General features: G+C 41.6%; 3 protein-coding genes across 3 annotated transcripts in view; all 3 read left to right on the top strand.

Annotated features, from left to right (window-relative positions):
- Positions 1-8,858, top strand: part of LOC122780865 (lysosome-associated membrane glycoprotein 3) — a 9,028-nt gene extending 170 nt beyond the window's left edge. The window contains exons 2-6 of the mRNA XM_044044219.1: positions 6,069-6,148; positions 6,325-6,450; positions 7,275-7,347; positions 7,458-7,628; positions 8,056-8,858. Coding sequence (XP_043900154.1) covers positions 6,077-6,148; positions 6,325-6,450; positions 7,275-7,347; positions 7,458-7,628; positions 8,056-8,195 — 582 coding nt within the window. The 5' untranslated portion in view covers positions 6,069-6,076 and the 3' untranslated portion in view covers positions 8,196-8,858. The remainder of the gene's footprint in view (positions 1-6,068; positions 6,149-6,324; positions 6,451-7,274; positions 7,348-7,457; positions 7,629-8,055) is intronic.
- LOC122780862 (coiled-coil domain-containing protein 180-like) lies at positions 620-4,961 on the top strand. Its single transcript, XM_044044214.1, has one exon. It carries the CDS (start codon positions 968-970, stop codon positions 4,919-4,921), a length of 3,954 nt encoding a protein of 1,317 aa, XP_043900149.1. The 5' UTR covers positions 620-967; the 3' UTR covers positions 4,922-4,961.
- Positions 8,859-8,946: 88 nt separating the features above from the next.
- Positions 8,947-19,530, top strand: mccc1 (methylcrotonyl-CoA carboxylase subunit). Its single transcript, XM_044044215.1, has 19 exons — positions 8,947-9,131; positions 10,565-10,608; positions 10,829-10,968; positions 11,091-11,186; positions 11,334-11,455; positions 11,603-11,750; positions 11,829-11,950; positions 12,049-12,160; positions 12,709-12,790; positions 12,881-13,008; positions 13,097-13,280; positions 14,541-14,650; positions 15,156-15,372; positions 15,469-15,555; positions 16,058-16,107; positions 16,295-16,432; positions 16,750-16,857; positions 17,923-17,994; positions 18,450-19,530. Exons 1-19 carry the CDS (start codon positions 9,076-9,078, stop codon positions 18,585-18,587), a joined length of 2,154 nt encoding a protein of 717 aa, XP_043900150.1. The 5' UTR covers positions 8,947-9,075; the 3' UTR covers positions 18,588-19,530.
- Positions 19,531-19,826: the final 296 nt, after the last annotated feature.

The raw sequence follows: 19,826 nt of genomic DNA, 5'->3' as shown, positions 1-19,826 counted from the left end.
TTTGATGCTACAGCAGCTGGCACAGTGATGTGATGAAGTCAGCATATGAGCCCTCATTCATACTTCGTCACACAACACTGGGCAAAACATTTTCAACGCATGGCTTAAGGTTTCATTTAACCTCACATCTCTAGTTGAAGGGAAGGTGATTTCAGACGACTCTGCTCCACATTGTGGTGTGTGGACTGGGTTATCAGTAGGAAGAAGAAAATAAGAGCATCTGCCAAAATCTTGTGTAGTTTGGGAAAATAGTCCGGTGTCGGAAGATTAAGAGCAAGAGACAAGCTTGGCAGGAATGGAAAGTGAGGAACACAAAGATCAACAAAATCAGGATGAGTCCAGGTTAGAGGGAAGGTTAAACTAAAGGAGGTGAGGATCAAGCAAAGACAAGAGTTGCTCAATGTTGTGAGATTTGAGGGAGAAAGTGGAATAAACTGCAGTGAACCCTATTAGAACTATCATGAAACAGGTAGGAGAGGTTAAATACATGAGCGTTAAAGGGCGGTAACTTACTGATTGGTTAAAACACAAAGGCAAAAACACTCCCGTGTGCCAGCTAGACTTCCTCTTTCTTGGTGTTTATTGGCAGTTAGTTAGCATTTGCATTTAGTGCCTTCTGAGAAAAAGATCAAAGCAGTCACTCATAATATTCTTCTTCTTGCTGTGTAGTATAAGTGTTAGTCTCTACAGCAATATTCCAAAAGGGAAGGAAGGCACCACAACCAACTTACCAACCAACAGTGTAAAAGGAGACACTGCTGCCTTTAAACAGATAAAAGCCAGATGAGATTCTCTGCCATGGTTGCCATGGTAAGTCATGAAAAGATCAAAGGATATTAAATTTTCTCTTGAGTTCTATTGATTTAACTCAAATTGAAGGTTAAGAACTTGAAACTGTTACACCTCTCATTGTACAGTCTGGCAAAAATTAGACGAGGAAGAAGGTGAAGGTTGATATAAAGCAGTAATGGATGATAATAATGTCGACGACGTTAGTCGACTTCCCTCCACTGTGGTGTCAGATTATCCAAGGTCTGGCATCATTGAACGTCTGAAAGAGAAAAACTGCAAAAAACATAAAGAAGCTCTGAAGCAGCTGGGAGTGGAACTGGCAGAACTTGCCAATGAGTGTGAAACTCAGATCAGGGCCATCAGTGAGGAGCTTCTATCCTTTCTGCAGGAGGTGGACCTCAGGTTGGACACACTCACGGACAGAATGGAACAGCCGGATGATGTCACTCTACCGGAAATGCATGATCTCTGGGAACAGGTGAAAAGGGACATTAAGCTGAAGAAGGTGCAAGTTGTGGAGACAAACCATAAACTGAGCTACTGTGAGACGCAGCGGACCAACAAGGTGCGAACTGTGCTCAGGAAATACTGCCACCTGCTGGAGAAGAACAGCTACTTGCTCCCACCAGACATCCACAGAGTGATCCACAGCGAGGCCATGATGTTGAATCAGTCTCTGCTGGCAAACCGTCGCAGCCTGGCCCGTCTGCTGCTCCTCCTCCAGGAGGGAATCCTTCAACAGGAGTCACATTCCCACCTGCACTGGCTGAACAGTCTGTGCTGCTGGAAGAGGTGTAGGATCACTAAGATCATAAACAACTACAGGAGTCTCTGCAACAGTGGCGAGGATCTGCAGCTGATTCCTACCTCATTTCAGCAGAGCAGTCAGTCCCAGCAAGATCTGACAGAACAACGTTGTGACCTAATCTCCAGAATGTGCTCTCTGGTCCAGCCCACCTGCTCCATCACTCTAGTCACTGATTGGTTCAACCAACTGACGGCAATCAATCAACAAATTGAGAGTTTCTATGCCGATGTCCTCTATCAGCTCCGATGCTGTTATGAGCAGACGTGGCAGCAGCGTCTGACTGAGGTGGAGCACTGTAAGGTGGAGCTCTCCGCTCTGCAGCTGTCAGAGGTGGAGGTGAACGATGTCATCAGGTCGCAGCTCCTCCCATTAATTGGTCAAATCCAGAGTCAGGATGAGGAGAAGCTGGCTGCGTTAGACATGTGCTGTGACTCTGTGGTGCATCATGCGCTCACTCTCAGCAGGTGTGCGTTTGACGTGATGCGAGGAGCAGCGCTGCTGTGGGAGATGCACAACCGCAGGATGGAAAGAAGAGAAGATGAAGTACAGCAGCAGCTGAACAACCTGCGACGCTCACAGCTGAGACACTTGAAGGGTAAGAAGATGCAGCTGGATTACCTGCTGGCAAAACTCCGCCAGGAGAGCAACGATAGTGCTTTGAAAAAGTCCCTGGAGAGAGCTGTCCTCTACCTGCAGGAAATGAAAGACAGCTGCGGAGAGTGTGTGTCTGATCAGTGTGAGGTGTTGGAAAGTCTCCAGGCTCTCTTTCTGAGCGAGCTTCTCTCCTACAGCAGCAGTCTTAGCTGCTTTTTCCACCTGAAACACATCTACAAACCGGGGCACAGTGAACTGCAGCAGTTTGACCTAAAATCTACCAAGTTCACTGGCCTGGCTAAAATACAGACACCAGAGGAAGTGACAGACATGTATTCAAACAGCTGTCAAAATTATGTTGACTCCACCCAGCCCTTTCAGAACTGGCTAGCGGAGGCAGAGTCTTCTCTGTTAGATCTCTATGACATTGGCAGGACCATCAGGTTTATATCATCCAGTGGAGTGATGTACACTGGCCCTGCTTTCAAATGCCCCACCATCAACCTGCAGGACAACCCACAGCAGGAAGCACAACTTAGTTTATTTCCTGTGGAACTGCTCACTCACACACTGAACAGGACTCGGACTTTGTTCTTGGACAAACTGGAGCGGCATTTCCATGATGTCCTCAGCTTAACCCTGACCATGGTAACAGAGAGGAAGGAGGCAGTGTGTTGGGACCTGGAGCTCCAACTGCAGCTGCTAAACCCCCAACACATCCAGACCGATGTTCATCAACCCCGCCTGACTGAGCTGCACCTACATTGCCATTGTTTGGACGTTCATCATGGGGTGGTGCACGATGCAGTGACCTTGTGCAGAACAGAGCTGCGAGAGCTGCAGACCTCCATCAGCAGGAAGAACGACAAGTTCATCGTAGTGCTCACCAAAATGATGGACAACATCATGGCTGCCAACAGCAGCCAACAACTGAGGGCTGCCAGCTCCAGCCTGCAGGAGTGTCTGAATCAACACATCAGATACACTCAGTGTCGTCAGACTGCTTTCAGAAAGACGTTCCACACCAGGCTGAAGGACGTCAGAGACAAAACAGCAGGACTTCTGAGCTCCTTCGGGCTGTTTAATGAAGGAGGAGAGTTTGCTCCTCAGGAGCTGAAGGTGTGTCAGAGGAGACTGAAGGAGGATACCAAACGCATCAAAGTCACAGAGCAGTCCATCTTCTCTGAGCTGGAGGCGTTTGAGTGCAAGAGTTTACAGCAGGTAAAGACACTGTCAGATCAGGTCGAGAAGACACTTTCTCTGCGGACATCTGAGGTGATATTCAGTGAGGAGATTGAGAAAATTGTCAGCAGCACACGAATTCAGATCAAAGCTGAGGCTGCCGGTAGTAACCAGCATCAGTCAGTCATCAGCAGCAAGTTGGAGGATTTGAGGAGGACATTGGAGGACACACATGTGTCCCTAGATGAGGTGAGTTGTCTTGTGTATTCAGTTGGTGAAGACCTGAGAAGGCGCTATCATTACCTGGACTTTGAACAGGAGGACCCGCCAAAGTCCACAAATCACACCCAGTCTACTCCGCCTCCTGGTCTACAACAGCCCAGCAGACCAAGTACTAATGTCCTCAACGAATCTGTGGTGGACATCATCAAGTTCCTGAACACGTTTCCTTTGTCCCAGGAGAGGTCAACAGCCACTGAGGACAGAGACAGGGCATGTCCTCCACAGAGATGCACTGAGTCTGTCGGTGCACGGAGGGCCATCAGAACTGACCGAAGGTTCCAAATCTTTGGACCAGAACCAGAGCAGGACCCTCAGTGTTTTATGTCCACAGTGAACTCTGTCCTGTGGAAAACCAATGACATCCTCCTGCAAAGTGCTGAGAGCTTTTACCAGTGCGAGCGTCATGGCATGTTCCAGCTGCTTCCTGACACTTTGGACCTGTGGGCTGAGAGCATGCAGCAAAGGCTGCTGGGATACCAGGACCAGTCCATGAAGCTTCTGGAGGCAAGCAGGGAATTCCTGGTGACGCAACAGTCAGTGTTCAATGACCTGCTACATTTCTTACTCATAGTTCTAATCAGACAACATGGGCAACGTCGAGAGGTGGAGTTTATAGAGATGGTGCATGGAGTCAGGAAGAAGCTGGAGGAACATCTGGCATCCAGCGAGAAGAACAAGGAGGTGAATGTCCAGCAACTGCGATTGTCTCTGAGAAAGGAAGAGCTGCAGTTGGTGGTGAGCAGGGAGGAGGCAAGGCAGCAGCAGCTGCACAGCACCATCTGCTGCTCACATGTGGAACTAGAGGACTGTGTGCAGGCCTGTGGTGAGGAGTTTGTGACGTCACTGGCTGTCCTAACAGAGAAGTTGCTCTCTCTGCTGGATGATGTTCTCACACCTGTAAAACAGCAGGAATCAGAAAGCATTGTTACTATGGAGAGGACACCTACACTAGAGCAGGAACAAGGAGAAACAGAGAGCAATACCTGGCCTGGTATCCCGTACCTGTCACCCCCTAGCAGCTGTGAACCCGCAACCACAGCATCCATCACTACAACCAGGAGCTCCATGGATCACGTGACTGTCATAGAGCAGAGAGACAACGCTGTGAGACGGTTTGAACAGCTGCTCACGTCAGAGCTGCTGTGTTCGGATGTGGGCAAACAAAAACGACTGAAGGAAATAGAGCTGTGGACCAAACATTGGCGAGAGCAAATGCATACACTGATACACATTAACACACAGACACACACGTCAACGTGTTGACAACTATGTTACTTTTGTACCATAGATATTAGGGATGGGAATCGGTATCGGTCAGTATCGGTATCAGAGTTATACTGCTCAAAATCACTGGATCGGATACCGGACAGATAAAAATGTCAATACAATCTAAAAATCCTATAAAATCGCATGCTTCACTCTGCTGTAAAAATGTAAATAAAAATCAGCAAAAGCATTTTAGCTGAGTCATGTTTGGGCTTTTTGTTAACAATATGTGTTGACTCAATGATAAATTCTAAAGTCTAAAATGAATGTAACAGATTATATTGGTATTGGTAGATACATTATCCCATCCTGACTGACCCTTCAAATGTTATTTTCCACGGGTTTATGAAATAAATATGTAAGAATATCCTGGATCTTATGTTAAAAATTAGCCATGAAATTCTTAGGTTTGAAAATGGCTGGTCTTGCTAAATATACAGAGGTTTAAAAGGATTATTCCACCCAAATACTGGTTAGGATTAGCTGGTGTTTCTGACAATACTACAATAATATCAGCTGTTGCGCAGAATGTAATTCGAATCTGAACGTAGCTGCTGCAGAAAGCTTAAAGTTACCAGGTCTATACAGTGTCTATGTTCCTTCCTGAGGTAAACAAAAATGATAACTTGTCAGAAAATGTTCAAAACGTTCAAAATGTTCAAAAGATCAAATGACATAAATGTCATCGGCATGGCGTGAAGAAGTGAAGTACAACACTTCTCTCAGTTTTCTCTCTAAACACAGTCCATTTGCTGTTGTCTGGCTGAAAACTGGACTGCTTCTCTTGAGCCTGTCCTTATCATGATTGTCTTCATCACCATCGATGGCCCTCACTGAGGGAAGCAGAGGCACCTGCAAGTTGTTGACTCTGGAGAACTGCTGTTTTGACAAGACAGTCTTATATAGTCGAGGCAGGCTGACATCATCATCATTGCCTGGTCTATTCCGTTCACTATGGTGCAGTTACAACCACACGGTCATTAACTGCACCACAGTTAGATTATTGGCATCTTCACGTAGATTAAAATTAGTTTACGTATGACTTTTAAATCATCAAATATGAGAAAGTAAGAAACTGAAGGCACCTACTGACAAAAACGATGTACAGTATGAACTGCATGTTGTGTGTGTGTTTTATACACAGGGACTTACATGCTGAAAGGTCTGGATGGGAAACCCTGCATCAAAGTCACAATGGGAGCAGAGTTCATCATCACTGAAAAGGTTTAAACGCTGTGACTCATCTGTTGATGAGGTGTTACTATTTTGGTTTCTTCATATAAGCACGCATTCATTAATTCAGTCAAAATAATTGTGCATAAAACAAAGAATAAGAGCAGAGAGTCAATGACTGACAATGATGATGATTTTAAAGGAATATTTCTCTCTTATTCACTCAGACGACCTGGTATTTCAGCGTGGACCCTTCCAGAATCAGCACCAGTGGTCAATGTGACAAAGACGCAGCTGTTCTCTCTCTCAATCTGACAGACAACGCTGGCAAACTGCAGCTCACCTTCAGAAAGGTAACACAAAATTCACATACTCGTCACCTGCAGAGGAAACAAAGTACAGATTATATGCACACACAAAGCAACAGCCTGTTACAAGAGTGAAAGAAACTGCTCACAGTTATATGGAAGCCTGTTTCTGCCACTGCAAAATAAAAATTATATATTAGTACAACATAATTATGAGATAGTACCTCATCGTTATGACTTAATATGACTTAGTATCTCATAATTATGATTTAGTATCTCATTATTTTTACTTATTATATTGTTATTATGACTTAGTACTTCATTATTATGGCTTAGTCTCATTATTATGACTGAGTATGACTTAGCATCTCCTTATTATGACTTAGTACCTCATAATTATGACTTATTATGATTGACTACCTCATTATTATGACTTATTACCTCATAATTATGACTTATTATTATTTACTACCTCATTATTATGACTTAGTATCTCATAATTATGACTCAGTATGTCATAGTTATGGGATATCATCTTAAAATTACAACTTTGCATCTCATAATAATGACATAATAATCTCATAATTACTTTTTTTCCCACTGTGGTGGAAACGGGCTTCCATACAATAAACTTCAACTGTGTCAGGAAAAATAATAATAATTTTCAATAAAATGTCCCCCTACCTATTCCTGTAAACTGATCATGGATGTACTGTAGATGTTACATTAATTGTATACGTTAACTGTATTGGCCGTTCAGAGCATTTGTGAATCCCTTGGATTCAAGTCTGATGAACAATGAACACACGATTAAATGTCTGTTGAGAATTTGCCGATTTCTGAATAAATCTCTGTTTTTTTTTTCTCAGGAAAAGCAGGTTCACTACATCACCAAGTTGACTGCTCATTTATCTCCTTTGCCTGTTTGCCAGAGATGTGCCAGTAAGTGAGAACAAAAGAATACAGATAAAACAGTACTTGATTAATCCTGTTTCTAATGATGAGGAATAATATCTCATTTGGTAACATGTCCCTGTTTTATATCCTCTCAGATAAGACTTACTCGGGCTTGTTGGACAATGGCAGGTTGTTCACAACAGCTAACGGTCAGATCTTCACGTGCAAATCTGGGACTCTGCTTCTGATGTCACCTGAGCTGAGGCTCAAACTGGTCCCTCTGAAGATACAGGCCTTCACACCACCCAGAGGACTCTCTGGAGAAGGTGAGGGTCACTGAGTCAGGGACTCAAATTCTATGTCTCCCAATCATTGTTTTACTAAACGGTGAATCTTTAAAATCATCAAACCAGCTGAGAATCGTCATGTTATGAGTGGTAAAAAGAAATCATTTCATTACTGAACACTGTGCAGTGTAGTGAACATCTGTAAGGTTCAGGTTCAGGTTAAGGTTTGCTTTATTGTCAGTTCTGCCCCATGTACAGGACATACACTACAGAGGATTGAAATTGCTTTACTCTCAGAGCCACGGTGTGACAAGGTTTACATTAAAAAAACAAAACAAATAAAACTAAGGGCATGCAAAATTAAGTTAGTATAGAAAAAAGTGAATAAAGTGGCAATGCCAGTTTAAAATGAGCAGTAACAAATTATGACAGTCAATTATTTTCCTTCTTCTCTCCACTTTTTCAGACGTGGAGTGCTTGGCGGACTTTAATAATCGAGTAGTTCCCATCGTCCTCGGGGCCACGGCGGTCGGCCTTATGTTGATGTTAGGGCTTACCTTACTGCTCATCAAAGATCGCCGCAGAAACGGCTACAACAGTCTCTGACCTCACTGTGAAAATGGTGTGAGGTTCACCTCACCTCAAAGAGTATAAAATGTCATGGCAGTTAAGTGCTGTTAAATGTCCTTTATTTATCGGATTGTTCTTTCATTCATTTCTCATCTCTTAGCTCCATGGTTCTCAAACTGAGGTAGTACATGTAGCACCATTGGTTGATTATTTTACTTGTTTGGTCCGTAAAATGTCAGACAATCTTGAAAAAACTGGATCTGTTTTCGAACGTGGAGATGATTCTTTTCTTGAATGTCTTGTTTTGTCCACAAACCAAAATGATTTGGTTTTAATTTCACGTTGTCCTCTGAATTTTCTGTTATTTTAAATTATTTCCATGTAATTCATTGGTGTTTTGTCGCCTGTTAAAACTTATATTTTTATATGTATTTCGTTTTTTTCTGTCAACTTAAATGTTCGGCTCTTGCTAATGTATAAATGTAGTTTTAAGAAGTTTTAGGAGCTTAAAAGTCTGTGAAGTCTCATGAATTTATACAGACATGGTGTTTGTGACCTCTGAAAACGCCGCCCTCTGTTGGCGGTTTGTGGTTACCACAGTGTGATCGGTCAATGATTCCCCACCTCCATGTCCTCTTTCCTCATTGGCTGTCGGCGCTACGGGTCCTCGGAAAGATAATAATAAAAAAATATATATTATTCTGTCCTGTGGTATTTACTGTATCTGTGCATAAGTGACACTGTGAAGCCGCAGATTTACTTTCCACGATTTAAAGTAAGTGGTTAGCGGCAGTTAAATCAAACTGCGTAATTTTAAAAGAGTTTAAAAGAGCTCTATTAGCACTTCGCCTTTTCCACCTCCTGCGGCTGTTGATCAGTCAGTCAGTTAACATAGCGGAGCTAGCAGCCGTTAGCTATGGCTGCAGTTATCTTGAGTTTCCCCACTCTGCAGGGTCTGCGGGCCTTTACACAGTGAGTGTTTCATATTATTATTATTATCATTATTATTATTATTGTACTAACGCGTATTTTTAGCTGCTGTCTGTATCAAACTGACTCACTTATTCCTCCAGACGCAGACATATCTAAACCGGACCAGTGTTGTGAAGCTAATAACAGAAGATGCACTTCTGTAGCTAAGTTTATAGAGTTATTTCCAGTCAATAGCACCAAATAATGTTCTTTATCAGCCGCACATGAGCGTATTGAACTGTGCTTTTCATGCTGCGGGTTATTTAACTGTACAGACGGTACGAGAGCAAGGTTAAATAAAGGTAGCGGTTAGCATGGCTAACGTTGCACATTCAGCTTCGAGGTTATTAAAGGAATTCGTTTGATTTTTTAAATTTGAAGTGTGTCAACGATCTGCCTATGGAGAGACTCACTTCACAGTTTATGTACTGTTTTTATATGAATGGGGATAGTTGTAGAAGCCTATACGGACAAATGTCAATAACCTTCTCACTATCGACATGCTACATGTGGACTGATTTACTGGTTTACGGATGTGACAGACAGAGCTGAGCAACATTTTAGTCGCCTTGTTGTGTTATAATTTTCTTAAATACCAACGTAATCAAGGTTCTATATACTGTAAGGGGTGGGATTCACAGGGTCCTTACTACATGCTCCATGATACCAATAATGTCACGATACAACAATTCTGTGATAATCAATAGAATATATTGATTGCAATATAATCATATTGTGGTACATCATTGCTGTCTAACTAAAGAAAACAAAACATTAGAAAACATTTGAAAAGTTAAAAGTGCCCGATTTCTCTTATTTATTCACAACATAGAGAACAAAGTGCAAAAATTCTACGTATTCAACATAGATTGGGTATCTCTTAACGTAGTTTTCTCCAAAATTATCCCGCTGTAAGCTCCCTCTTCTTCAGCCTGACAACTTCCATCCAAGTTTCTCTCATTTGAGCAGCGCCACTGAGAGAAAACATGGATATTTTGACCCACCCCTACTGTATATCAGTATGTTTATACATTGTACAAACATGGTGTGCCTCAGATTTGTGAAATGCTTCTGTCTTTGACAAGTGTTTCTTGCTTTTGGAAGTTTAAAACCAAACTGAATTGTTTTAGTTTTTGGTTATCTGATATTTTATTGCTTTAATTATCGATAATGACAGATTTTAAGCTTGTCTTCATTTTAACTTGTACGTTTTAACTTTAGCTTATAGTTATATAAAATTATATAGAATTAGTAATATAGTAATATAGTATTAAGTTTAAAGTAATATAGAATTATTTTGTTATACGTTATATGGGCTCATGCTGTATCTATCCTGGTTACCCACTGTCTATACAAAATGTGCTCTATTTGTTTTTATTATTTACATTGTAATTTTTTTCTTCATGTGAAACTGTTAACCCTTCTCTGTTCAGAAAACTGTCATGGACCAAAACAGGCGTGAGGCATGTGTCAGGAGGTCAGTGAATGTTGATACTGCAAGAATTATCATAACAAGAAATGACTTTGCTGGTCTGCCCCACATTTGTCCAAGTATACAGTATATTAAATAACATTTTAACAGTTATTGCAAAGGTATTGTGAATCACAATTATTTTGGTATAGTGAAATTTGGCTTCTATCTGGCTTCATTTAAAAGCAGTTGCTGTCATTTGACAAAAGTAATTTTCCCTCTCTAGGTGTGAAAAGAATAGAGAAAGTGTTAATTGCCAATCGAGGGGAGATTGCATGTCGTGTGATGCGTACAGCAAAGAAGATGGGCGTCCGTTCTGTGGCAGTGTACAGTGACGCAGACAGACACTCCATGCACGTGGCCATGGTGAGAGGCTGCATGCATTTGTATCATGTCTTCATGTTCTTCCCTGTTCTCTGCAACATGTTTAATGAATACAGTCAAACAGAATACAGTTTTTTTTCTTTCTTTTTTTGTTTGTTTTGTAGGCAGATGAAGCCTACCATATTGGACCTCCACCATCCCAAGAGAGTTACCTCTCCATGGAGAAAGTTTTGGAAGTGGCCAAGAAGTCTGGATCACATGTGAGTGAATTATTATAGGTCTGTTTTTATCTTGTGTGTTGTCATGTGGTCTTTTGAAAATAAAATATTTTTAATCTTGAATTTTCAGGTTGTTATTAAACTTTTAAAAAATATTTTATTCTTTCTATGTGTGTTTGGGGCATGTAGGCGGTCCACCCTGGTTATGGCTTTCTATCAGAAAACACAGAGTTTGCTGAGGCGTGCAAACATGAAGGCATCATCTTCATTGGACCACCTTCCGCTGCCATTCGAGACATGGGCATTAAGAGGTGACGCAAACATTACATATTTGTAATATCTCTTTGGAAGTGTGTTGTTCTCTTACAAGGAATTGGGATAGGCCCAGGAGCAGCTGAAGAGAAAAATAAAGCAATAATATCAAAACATGTATTTTATTGCTCTGTGACCACTTTCAGCACATCAAAACACATCATGTCAGATGCTGGAGTGCCAATCGTCGGTGGTTATCACGGAGAAGACCAGTCAGATGAAAGGCTATACGCAGAAGCTCATCAGATCGGATACCCTGTGATGATTAAAGCAGTGCGAGGAGGAGGCGGGAAGGTGAGGATGAGAAACAGATGACGTGACTTCAAGATTGGGCAACAAACATAACTCTGTTTGTTTTGTGTGTGTGTTTAGGGGATGCGTATTGCACACTCAGAGTCAGAATTCTTAGAGCAGTTGTCGTCGGCGAGACGAGAGGCCAGAAAATCCTTCAATGATGACGTCATGCTGATTGAGAAGTTTGTGGAGGACCCCAGGTAACACTTGATGCTAACCAGCCAGTTCTGCCTTATTCTTGATTTCACACTGACTAAAGTAGTTTAAAAATATTTCTCCTCCTGTCTGTGTCCTGTAGACATGTAGAGGTTCAGGTCTTTGGAGACATGCACGGTAACGTTGTCTATCTGTTTGAGAGGGACTGCAGTGTGCAAAGGAGGCATCAGAAAATCATAGAGGAAGCACCCGGGGTGAGTGCACAGTGATGATCTGACTGATAAGGAGTTTAATCTGTTGCTGGGAATGTGCAAGTTTTAGATTCAGGATATATGTATCCTGGTATTATTGTTGGCTGAAATTAAATTGTCATTGAATATATCTTGGAAAACAGCTTTTTAAAAAGATTGGCAAGTTCTCCTAATTGCGAACAAAATGTGAAACATGTAACTGGAAAAACAAACATTTACATTGCAACTGTAAAATGCATTGATTGTTTGGGGAAAAACCTTGTGTAGACTTTGGCTTAAATGGCTGTTTTTCCTGCTCCCAACTGTAAACTACTCTCAACATTGATCTAGAAAGCTGGTCTGAACCTGGTGATGAACATTAAATAAAGGTTTTCACTTCTGTGATGACGAAAGCTGGAAAAATTTGTGGAATAATGTGAAGATCACCTTCTGTGTTGGGGCACTTTAGTGCTGGATTTGTTACACAATGAAAATCTCCAGTGCTATACCTGAGCGATCATGTGAAAATATTTGTTTAATATTGTTTATTGTGTACCCCATATATTTTTCAGCCTGGTATTAGTCCAGAGGTTCGGGCGAAACTTGGAGAAGCAGCAGTTAAAGCAGCCAAGGCTGTGAAATACGTAGGTGCAGGTGAGACACACACACAAACACAGAGTCCTTTACCATAACAACAGAACACACGGTATAGTATACTAAAGTCATAATTGTCTCCCTGTGAAGGTACGGTTGAGTTTATAATGGATGCCCAGCACAACTTCTACTTCATGGAGATGAACACGAGGCTGCAGGTGGAGCATCCTGTCTCTGAAATGATCACTGGAACTGACCTGGTGGAGTGGCAGCTCAGGGTAAAAAAAAAAAAAGAAGGAAACTTTGGGTATTTTTCTTTGGAGGTTTTATTTTCAGAAACTGATAATGTTTGTGGAAATCCTCCAGGTGGCAGCAGGGGAGCGTCTGCCTCTCCTTCAGGATGACATCATCCTAAGGGGGCACTCTTTTGAGGCTCGCATCTACGCAGAGGACCCAAACAATGATTTCCTTCCAGGGGCGGGGCCACTGCTGCATCTCTCCACGCCTCCTCCAGATCAACACACTCGCATAGAGACTGGAGTCAGGGAAGGTAGGAGGTCTACATCCAAGTCTCTGTCTGTGCTTATATTTCCCATTCATCATTTAACAACAAACATCAACATTCTTTTGTTGTTCTTTCTAACAGTAGCTTTACTGGCTGATTGCACAACAAATAAAGAAAGATAAGACTTATAAATATCTCTGGCAAATGCGAGAGATATTTAGAGATATATTCAGATAATGAAGATAATGATGATAGATAATGCCAGAGATATATTCCAGTCATCATCGTTTCTGATTATCCAGTTAATCAACACTGGTGTACAAAACCAAGACTTTTCTATGAACAGTTAAGCCAAGCACCATTCCATGTCTTTCTACTATTCACCTACTTTGAGACATTTCATGTTTTTTTCACTGTTGCCTTCTTCTGCTATGGATCAGCTTCTTCTTCTATTTCTGGATTAAATCCTGAGGGCAGGGACTGTGTAATGTATAGCACTTCGGCCAGTTTAGGTCTAATTAAACATATGCATTTAATCATATTATGTTGGTGTGGAAGTCTATCTTTTTTTTAAAAGTTTGGTTCGAGTCGGACTTACGAAGAAGAAGAATCGATTACTGCACATGTTTAGAGTCTTATTCCGTGTACTTGCCTGCAGCGATGGCACGCTGTTGTTCACAGCTGAAGGATTCCGACTACAGCTGCTTAATGAAGACGCTAAAATCCCTCGACAGAGGGTCAACGAGGAGGGTGTTACCATTAAAACATCCAGAGAGTGTCAAGCGTCTTCAGCAGACACATTTTGTCTGAATCCTTCAGCTGTGCATGACGGCGCATAATCACTGCAGCAAAGTGCAAGGAATTACACTGTAATCGTGTGCAGTGATCGGTCAGAATAATCAGATGTCATTAACTCACTCATACCAGTGTGTGGGAAGAATCTTTGCATCGCCAGTGAAGAAGCTCTGTATACAACAAAACATAAATGAGGAGTGAGAGAGTTACTGTTGCAGCTGTGAACCGCAGAGCAAACAGAGCCTCTACACCTTCAAACTCATCCCTCTCTGATGTAAACATCATGCAATGATCAATCAATAAACCCAACTTTAAGGTAACAAAAACAATTTTGTTATACTGAGAAACGGCTCAGATTTAGTTTTCTCCTCTGTGGCAGTTCTATGCGTCGGAAACAATTATTAGATTTCTTTCCGTTATGGAGTTTAGCTAATGTAAGATTATCACATGACATGTTCAGTCAGTTATAAATAAATCACTGACCTGTACTTGTGTATGTGTGTGTTTTAGGGGATGAGGTGTCGGCACATTATGACCCAATGATCGCCAAGCTTGTGGTGTGGGGAAAGGACCGATCGGCTGCCCTGAAGAAGTTGCGTTACTGCTTACGGCAGTATAATGTACACACACACACACGCACACGCACAAGGTTGATCATTTTCATGTTATTCAGAGACAAACTACCTAGGATGAGATTATGACTGACCACAAAACCACATGTGAGAAGTCACACAGGAAAAGGGGTTCATGTCTCCAGGTCAACTGCTCAGCATTTATTAAGGCATTCTTATTTTGGTATTCATTTTTGGGTTTCAGCGGTCGTCACCTCTTCCTAATCTCTGATTGCCTGAGGTGGCTGGATTTTTCACAAACTGATCCGATTTCCAGCGCGGCTCAAAAAGGTCGGGGTCTGTGGGATCGGACTTGCAGCGACTTGCAAAATTTGTCCGCTAGAAGAACATTTCTGAGCTGAAAACTGTGTAGTGTGAATAAGACTTGAGTCTTAAGAGATAAATGTATTTACAAAACCTCAAGCCCCGCCATGCGAGGCCGGATTTGACATAAATTATACAACAAACAAATGCAAAACTTTTCACTGCACCCTCTGTCTGTGTCTGTCCTCAGATCGTCGGACTGAATACCAACATAGAGTTTCTGCTGAATCTTTCGGGCCACCGGGAGTTTGAGGCTGGGAATGTGTCCACCAGCTTCATCCCTCAGTACCACACTCACTTATTCCCCGCTCCCACACCTCCGTGCGGGATGACAATCTGCCAGGCGGCCCTGGGCCTGGTGCTGCAGGAGAGGAAACACACACAGGAGTTCACACAAGCCTCCGCTGGTGAGTGTAGACAATGTGTCATGTCAGGATGAACCATTTACTGCTATTTACAAATAATACAACACATAATACGTTTGTGTTTGTGTGATTTTTCAGATCCTTTCTCCCCATTTGGCGGCAGCAGTGGCTGGAGAAGCAACATTGAGTTTAACAGAAGTATGAAGCTGCAAGTGGGAGACAAAAGTAAGTACAAGTCATACTAATGAGCTTTACTGCCCCCTGGTGTACGTGAAGTGACTCCTGTTCTGCTGCTGCATCAGAAGTAGATGTCATCAAATTACTTTTCCATTAACAGGATTATTTTACTTGTTCAAAAACAAACATTATATGTGCAGGATATTTCAGAGGAACAGGTGATGAGAGAGTGAATTTACTTGATTTGTTGTTGCTGTAGTTGTTGTAATAAGCAGCTCAGTATCGCTGAGGTTGACTCATAACTGTGCATCTGCTTCAGTTTAATGACTGTTTGAATAATGAGGTTGAGGGCTGGTCTGCTCTCTGACAGTTTGTTAATGAAGTCACATACATTATTTAAAGCGTCTAATAAAAGTGTCACTGCAAGGCCAAAAATAAGTTCAGTGGTGTCAGGAGGATGATGATGATGATGATGATATTCCAATAAGGACTTTTTCCCACCCTACTTTTTGTCTCTTTTTAAACCATTTCTTCTCATCTGTGTCTCCAGAAGTTGATGTGTTGATCAAGTATAACAAAGATGGAAGCTACAGTATGCAGGTGAGCTGGAAAAAACTTTTTTATGGCATAATTCTCATTGAAAGGTTACAGTGTTTCTTGTTTTTAGGTACTTTTTTCTCTATATGTTGAATAATAAACAGCTATAATTATAGTTAAATATGTAAATACAATAATAGATGTGAACTGAAGTGCTCATTTATCATAAATGATGTTGATTTTTTTACAGATTGGTGAGGAGGCATACCACGTGACTGGGGAGGTAGAGGTCGAGGGTGGAGCTTCGTATCTCCACTGCTCTGTCAATGGAGTGCTGTCGCGTCCCAAACTAGTGATCCTGGACAACACCGTCCACCTGTTCTCTGCTGTACGTTCCTAAAACCACTGCTCCACTGTCAGTGGAGTGACCTCACTCTACATCGACCATGTGTGTGTGTTCACAATTTGCATTTTACAGACTCCATAAGTCAGTGAAGCAGAAGCAAACACCTCTCACAGGGACTGATGCTCATTTACAGGATTTAGAACAACTGACATTTGTCTAATTCAGTGGTTCTCAAACTTGGTGTAAATAGGCCGCACAAAGTCAGCTACAGACTTTTCAAAAGGCAGCAGATTTATTCACAATAAGATCATGTATTGATAGCTGTCTTACTGTGTGACATTTTGGCATGTTTTGTGCAGGAGGGAAGCTCTCAGGTGTCTGTGCCAGTGCCCAAGTATCTGGCTGGTGTGAGTGGCTCTGGAGCTCAGGGTGGAGCAGTGGCCCCCATGACTGGAACCATAGAGAAGGTCAGTGTGGTTATGATTGCAGTGAATTTAATGCTAACATTTTTTTGTGAAGCCTTTCATAGAACTCCAGAGTACAACAACGATTGCTCTCAACATGATCTTATAAACGGTTATTACATAAAAAACAGAACTAGAATAAAAAATGTCATTAATAATGTCTTATTAAAATAATGTATTTAGTTTATCAGTGACCAGTGTTGGTGTTAGTGTCGATGCTGAATTGCAAGTGAGGCCCTGCACAGCAGCGAAGCACACGCCACACATCCAGTGTGAACCAGTGTTAAACTCAAGGATTAAATCAAATCCTTGTGTTCTGCTGCACTGAATACATTCAGTGGTGTCAGTGGATCAGTGGTAGAGGGAGTCGTCTTTAAATTGGAAGGATGAAGTCGATGTGTCTGGACGAGACACTTAACCTCCGTTTTGCTCCTGACGGCTGTGCCCGCAGCGAGCGACTGGATGAATGACAAAATTCTTAGTGTGAAGCAGCTGTAAACTAGAAAAGCACTGTATAAATACAGACCATTTGTATTAATATAAAATAATGGAATGAACTTCATCTGATTATTAAATGATCGTCCATTAAAGACATTATCTTTTCAAAGGAAAATTCAGATGCATCAAGAGGCATTTTATGAACAGTTTGTTGCCTGTCACAATTTAATTGAAAGGAGCTGTGAAGTTTTTAGAGAAAACCACCTCCAGTCATCAGTTTAAATGATCCAACTGTGTATTTCATTACTGCTTAGATTTGTTTGCATATTCATTATTAAACTGCATGTGTTACTTCATCACAACAAAATTAAACGACTGAGTGTTATTAATTTCCTTTTCTTGTTCTAAGTGTTTGTGTATTATAATGGTTATATGTATGACTGTGTTAAGTAAATGCAATACTCTTCCTGCACCTTGTCCATTATTTATGAGGTCATGTCAGAGTGTAGAAGTGTTTACGATGCTCGGCGAAGTGAAGCTGACGTTTTTTGTAAACGTGTACAAACTCAATTTGAAAGACATGAATGGTCTTTAATTCACTCTGAACGTTCTCTGCTGTGCTGTCCTCAGGTGCTGGTGAAGGTTGGAGATAAAGTGGCTGTAGGAGATCCACTGATGGTCATGATCGCCATGAAGATGGAGGTGAGCATGCACATATACACACACACACACACACAAACCTATTTTTATGTTTTAGTGAAGACACATCATAGAAAAAGCCCCTTAAAGTTGTGGGGTCCAGACAAAAATGTCCCCACAAAAATGTCCCCACAGGGTCAAAATGTACTCACAAAGACAGGTTTTACATTTTCTTGGACTTCACAAAGAAATAAGTACAGACGCACGCAGACTTGACTTTAACCAGTTATCTTCACAAGGGAGGGTGTGTGGTACATTTAAAGCTGTAGTGCGTAACTTTTTAATATAAATAAATGTGCCTCTGTGTTTGTCAGTATAACAGTGTTTTGATCTTGTTTTGCCCGGCGATATTCTAAGTAGCACTAGTAAACCCCCACCCCCCACACACACACACACTCTCTCTACTGTGTTTTCTATTGAATTTGACCGGGTTTGTTGTCTCTCCGTCGTCTCCGCAGCACACAATCCGGGCGCCAAAGTCCGGTGTGATTAAGAAGGTTTTCTTTAGTGAGGGCTCTCAGGCCAATCGCCACGCTCCTCTGGTGGAGCTGGAGGAGGAGGTGGAGGTGGAGGAGAAGGTGGACGGTGGCCAGTGAATTCATCGAAACACAAAAACACACTAACACACACACACACACAGGTGAGTGTGAAGGAGCCGGGGCTAGGTACTGTGACATGTGCAGCATCCAGCAGCACATGCACTCTTTGTTACAATACAAGTCAGTCTGGTTTAAGCTGCTACCCAGGACGCACTGGGTGAAGGTCAAAGCTTGAGTCTGTGTTGATTTTATTGTTTTCTTTTTCCTGTTTTCAGTCTAATTTGCTGACGTTTGTTTGGTTTGTTTTTTGCTTTTGTTTCCCTGTCTCTTCTCTCTGCGTTGGTTTCTGTTTGCTGGTGATTTTGATCTTTTTATTTTTTTTGTTTCACTCTGATGCAGTGATTTAGTGCAGGTGACATAGATTACTGCCTGAGACTAACGTTGTTCTTTGTGCCTTCACCATGTCCGATATCAGAGTGAAACTGTCGTTTACTGATAACTATGGGAAATAGATTTCAATGTGACTGGTTTGTGTCTGAAAAAATGACCGTGATTTACTGTCAGTGCTTCCTCCCATGTTCATTTTCCTATATCATGTACTGATAAACTGAAGGATTATACTCCTCCTGACATAGATGCTGTGGATAGTAATTATGAAATATTTTTTTATCATCGACAGATTTACCGTGGCGTTCATTAGCGTTCACACATTCTATTGTCCCAGAAATGACTTGGCCCAAACTGTAACATTTTGGTCCTTCAAAATAAAAGCAAGGGTTTAGCTTTTGGCACAGAGGAGAAAAGCCAGATTAAAAACACTCCCGACTGATTCTGATCACACTCACAGCTCAGAATATCGCTGACAGATATTTGTCTTGTCTGTTAATCTTTATTTGATCAATTCACTTGACTGACTATGCGGCGAGGCCTTGTAAACGACTAATGTCTATATAAACAAATTATTTTGTAGATATTTGACTGATGATTTCTTTCTTTTTTTTTTAAAGAAAATGATGGACTGGTCTGATACTGTAATAAAAAAAGAAGTCAAAAGTACTCGCAGGTCTGTGCGTCTTCCTTCCTGCAGTCATGGGTTACTTTGTACATATGGTTATTTTTACATGGTGGCACTTAAACCCCGCTGGACTTTTCTTTTGTTGGTCAGAAAATGTCCTGTGACAAAAAGTTTTATTTAAAAAAAAAACACCGTAGTTGTCCATGAATACCAGATTTTGCATGTTCTATTAGACATTTGAACAGTGTAAAACATATTTGAAGTAACATTTGTTATGTCTC

Source organism: Solea senegalensis, linkage group LG14 (assembly GCF_019176455.1).
Source record: "Solea senegalensis isolate Sse05_10M linkage group LG14, IFAPA_SoseM_1, whole genome shotgun sequence".
Lineage (NCBI taxonomy): Eukaryota > Metazoa > Chordata > Actinopteri > Pleuronectiformes > Soleidae > Solea > Solea senegalensis.
Note: the sequence above shows the minus strand (reverse complement) of the source record. Positions and strands in the feature narration are given on the sequence as shown.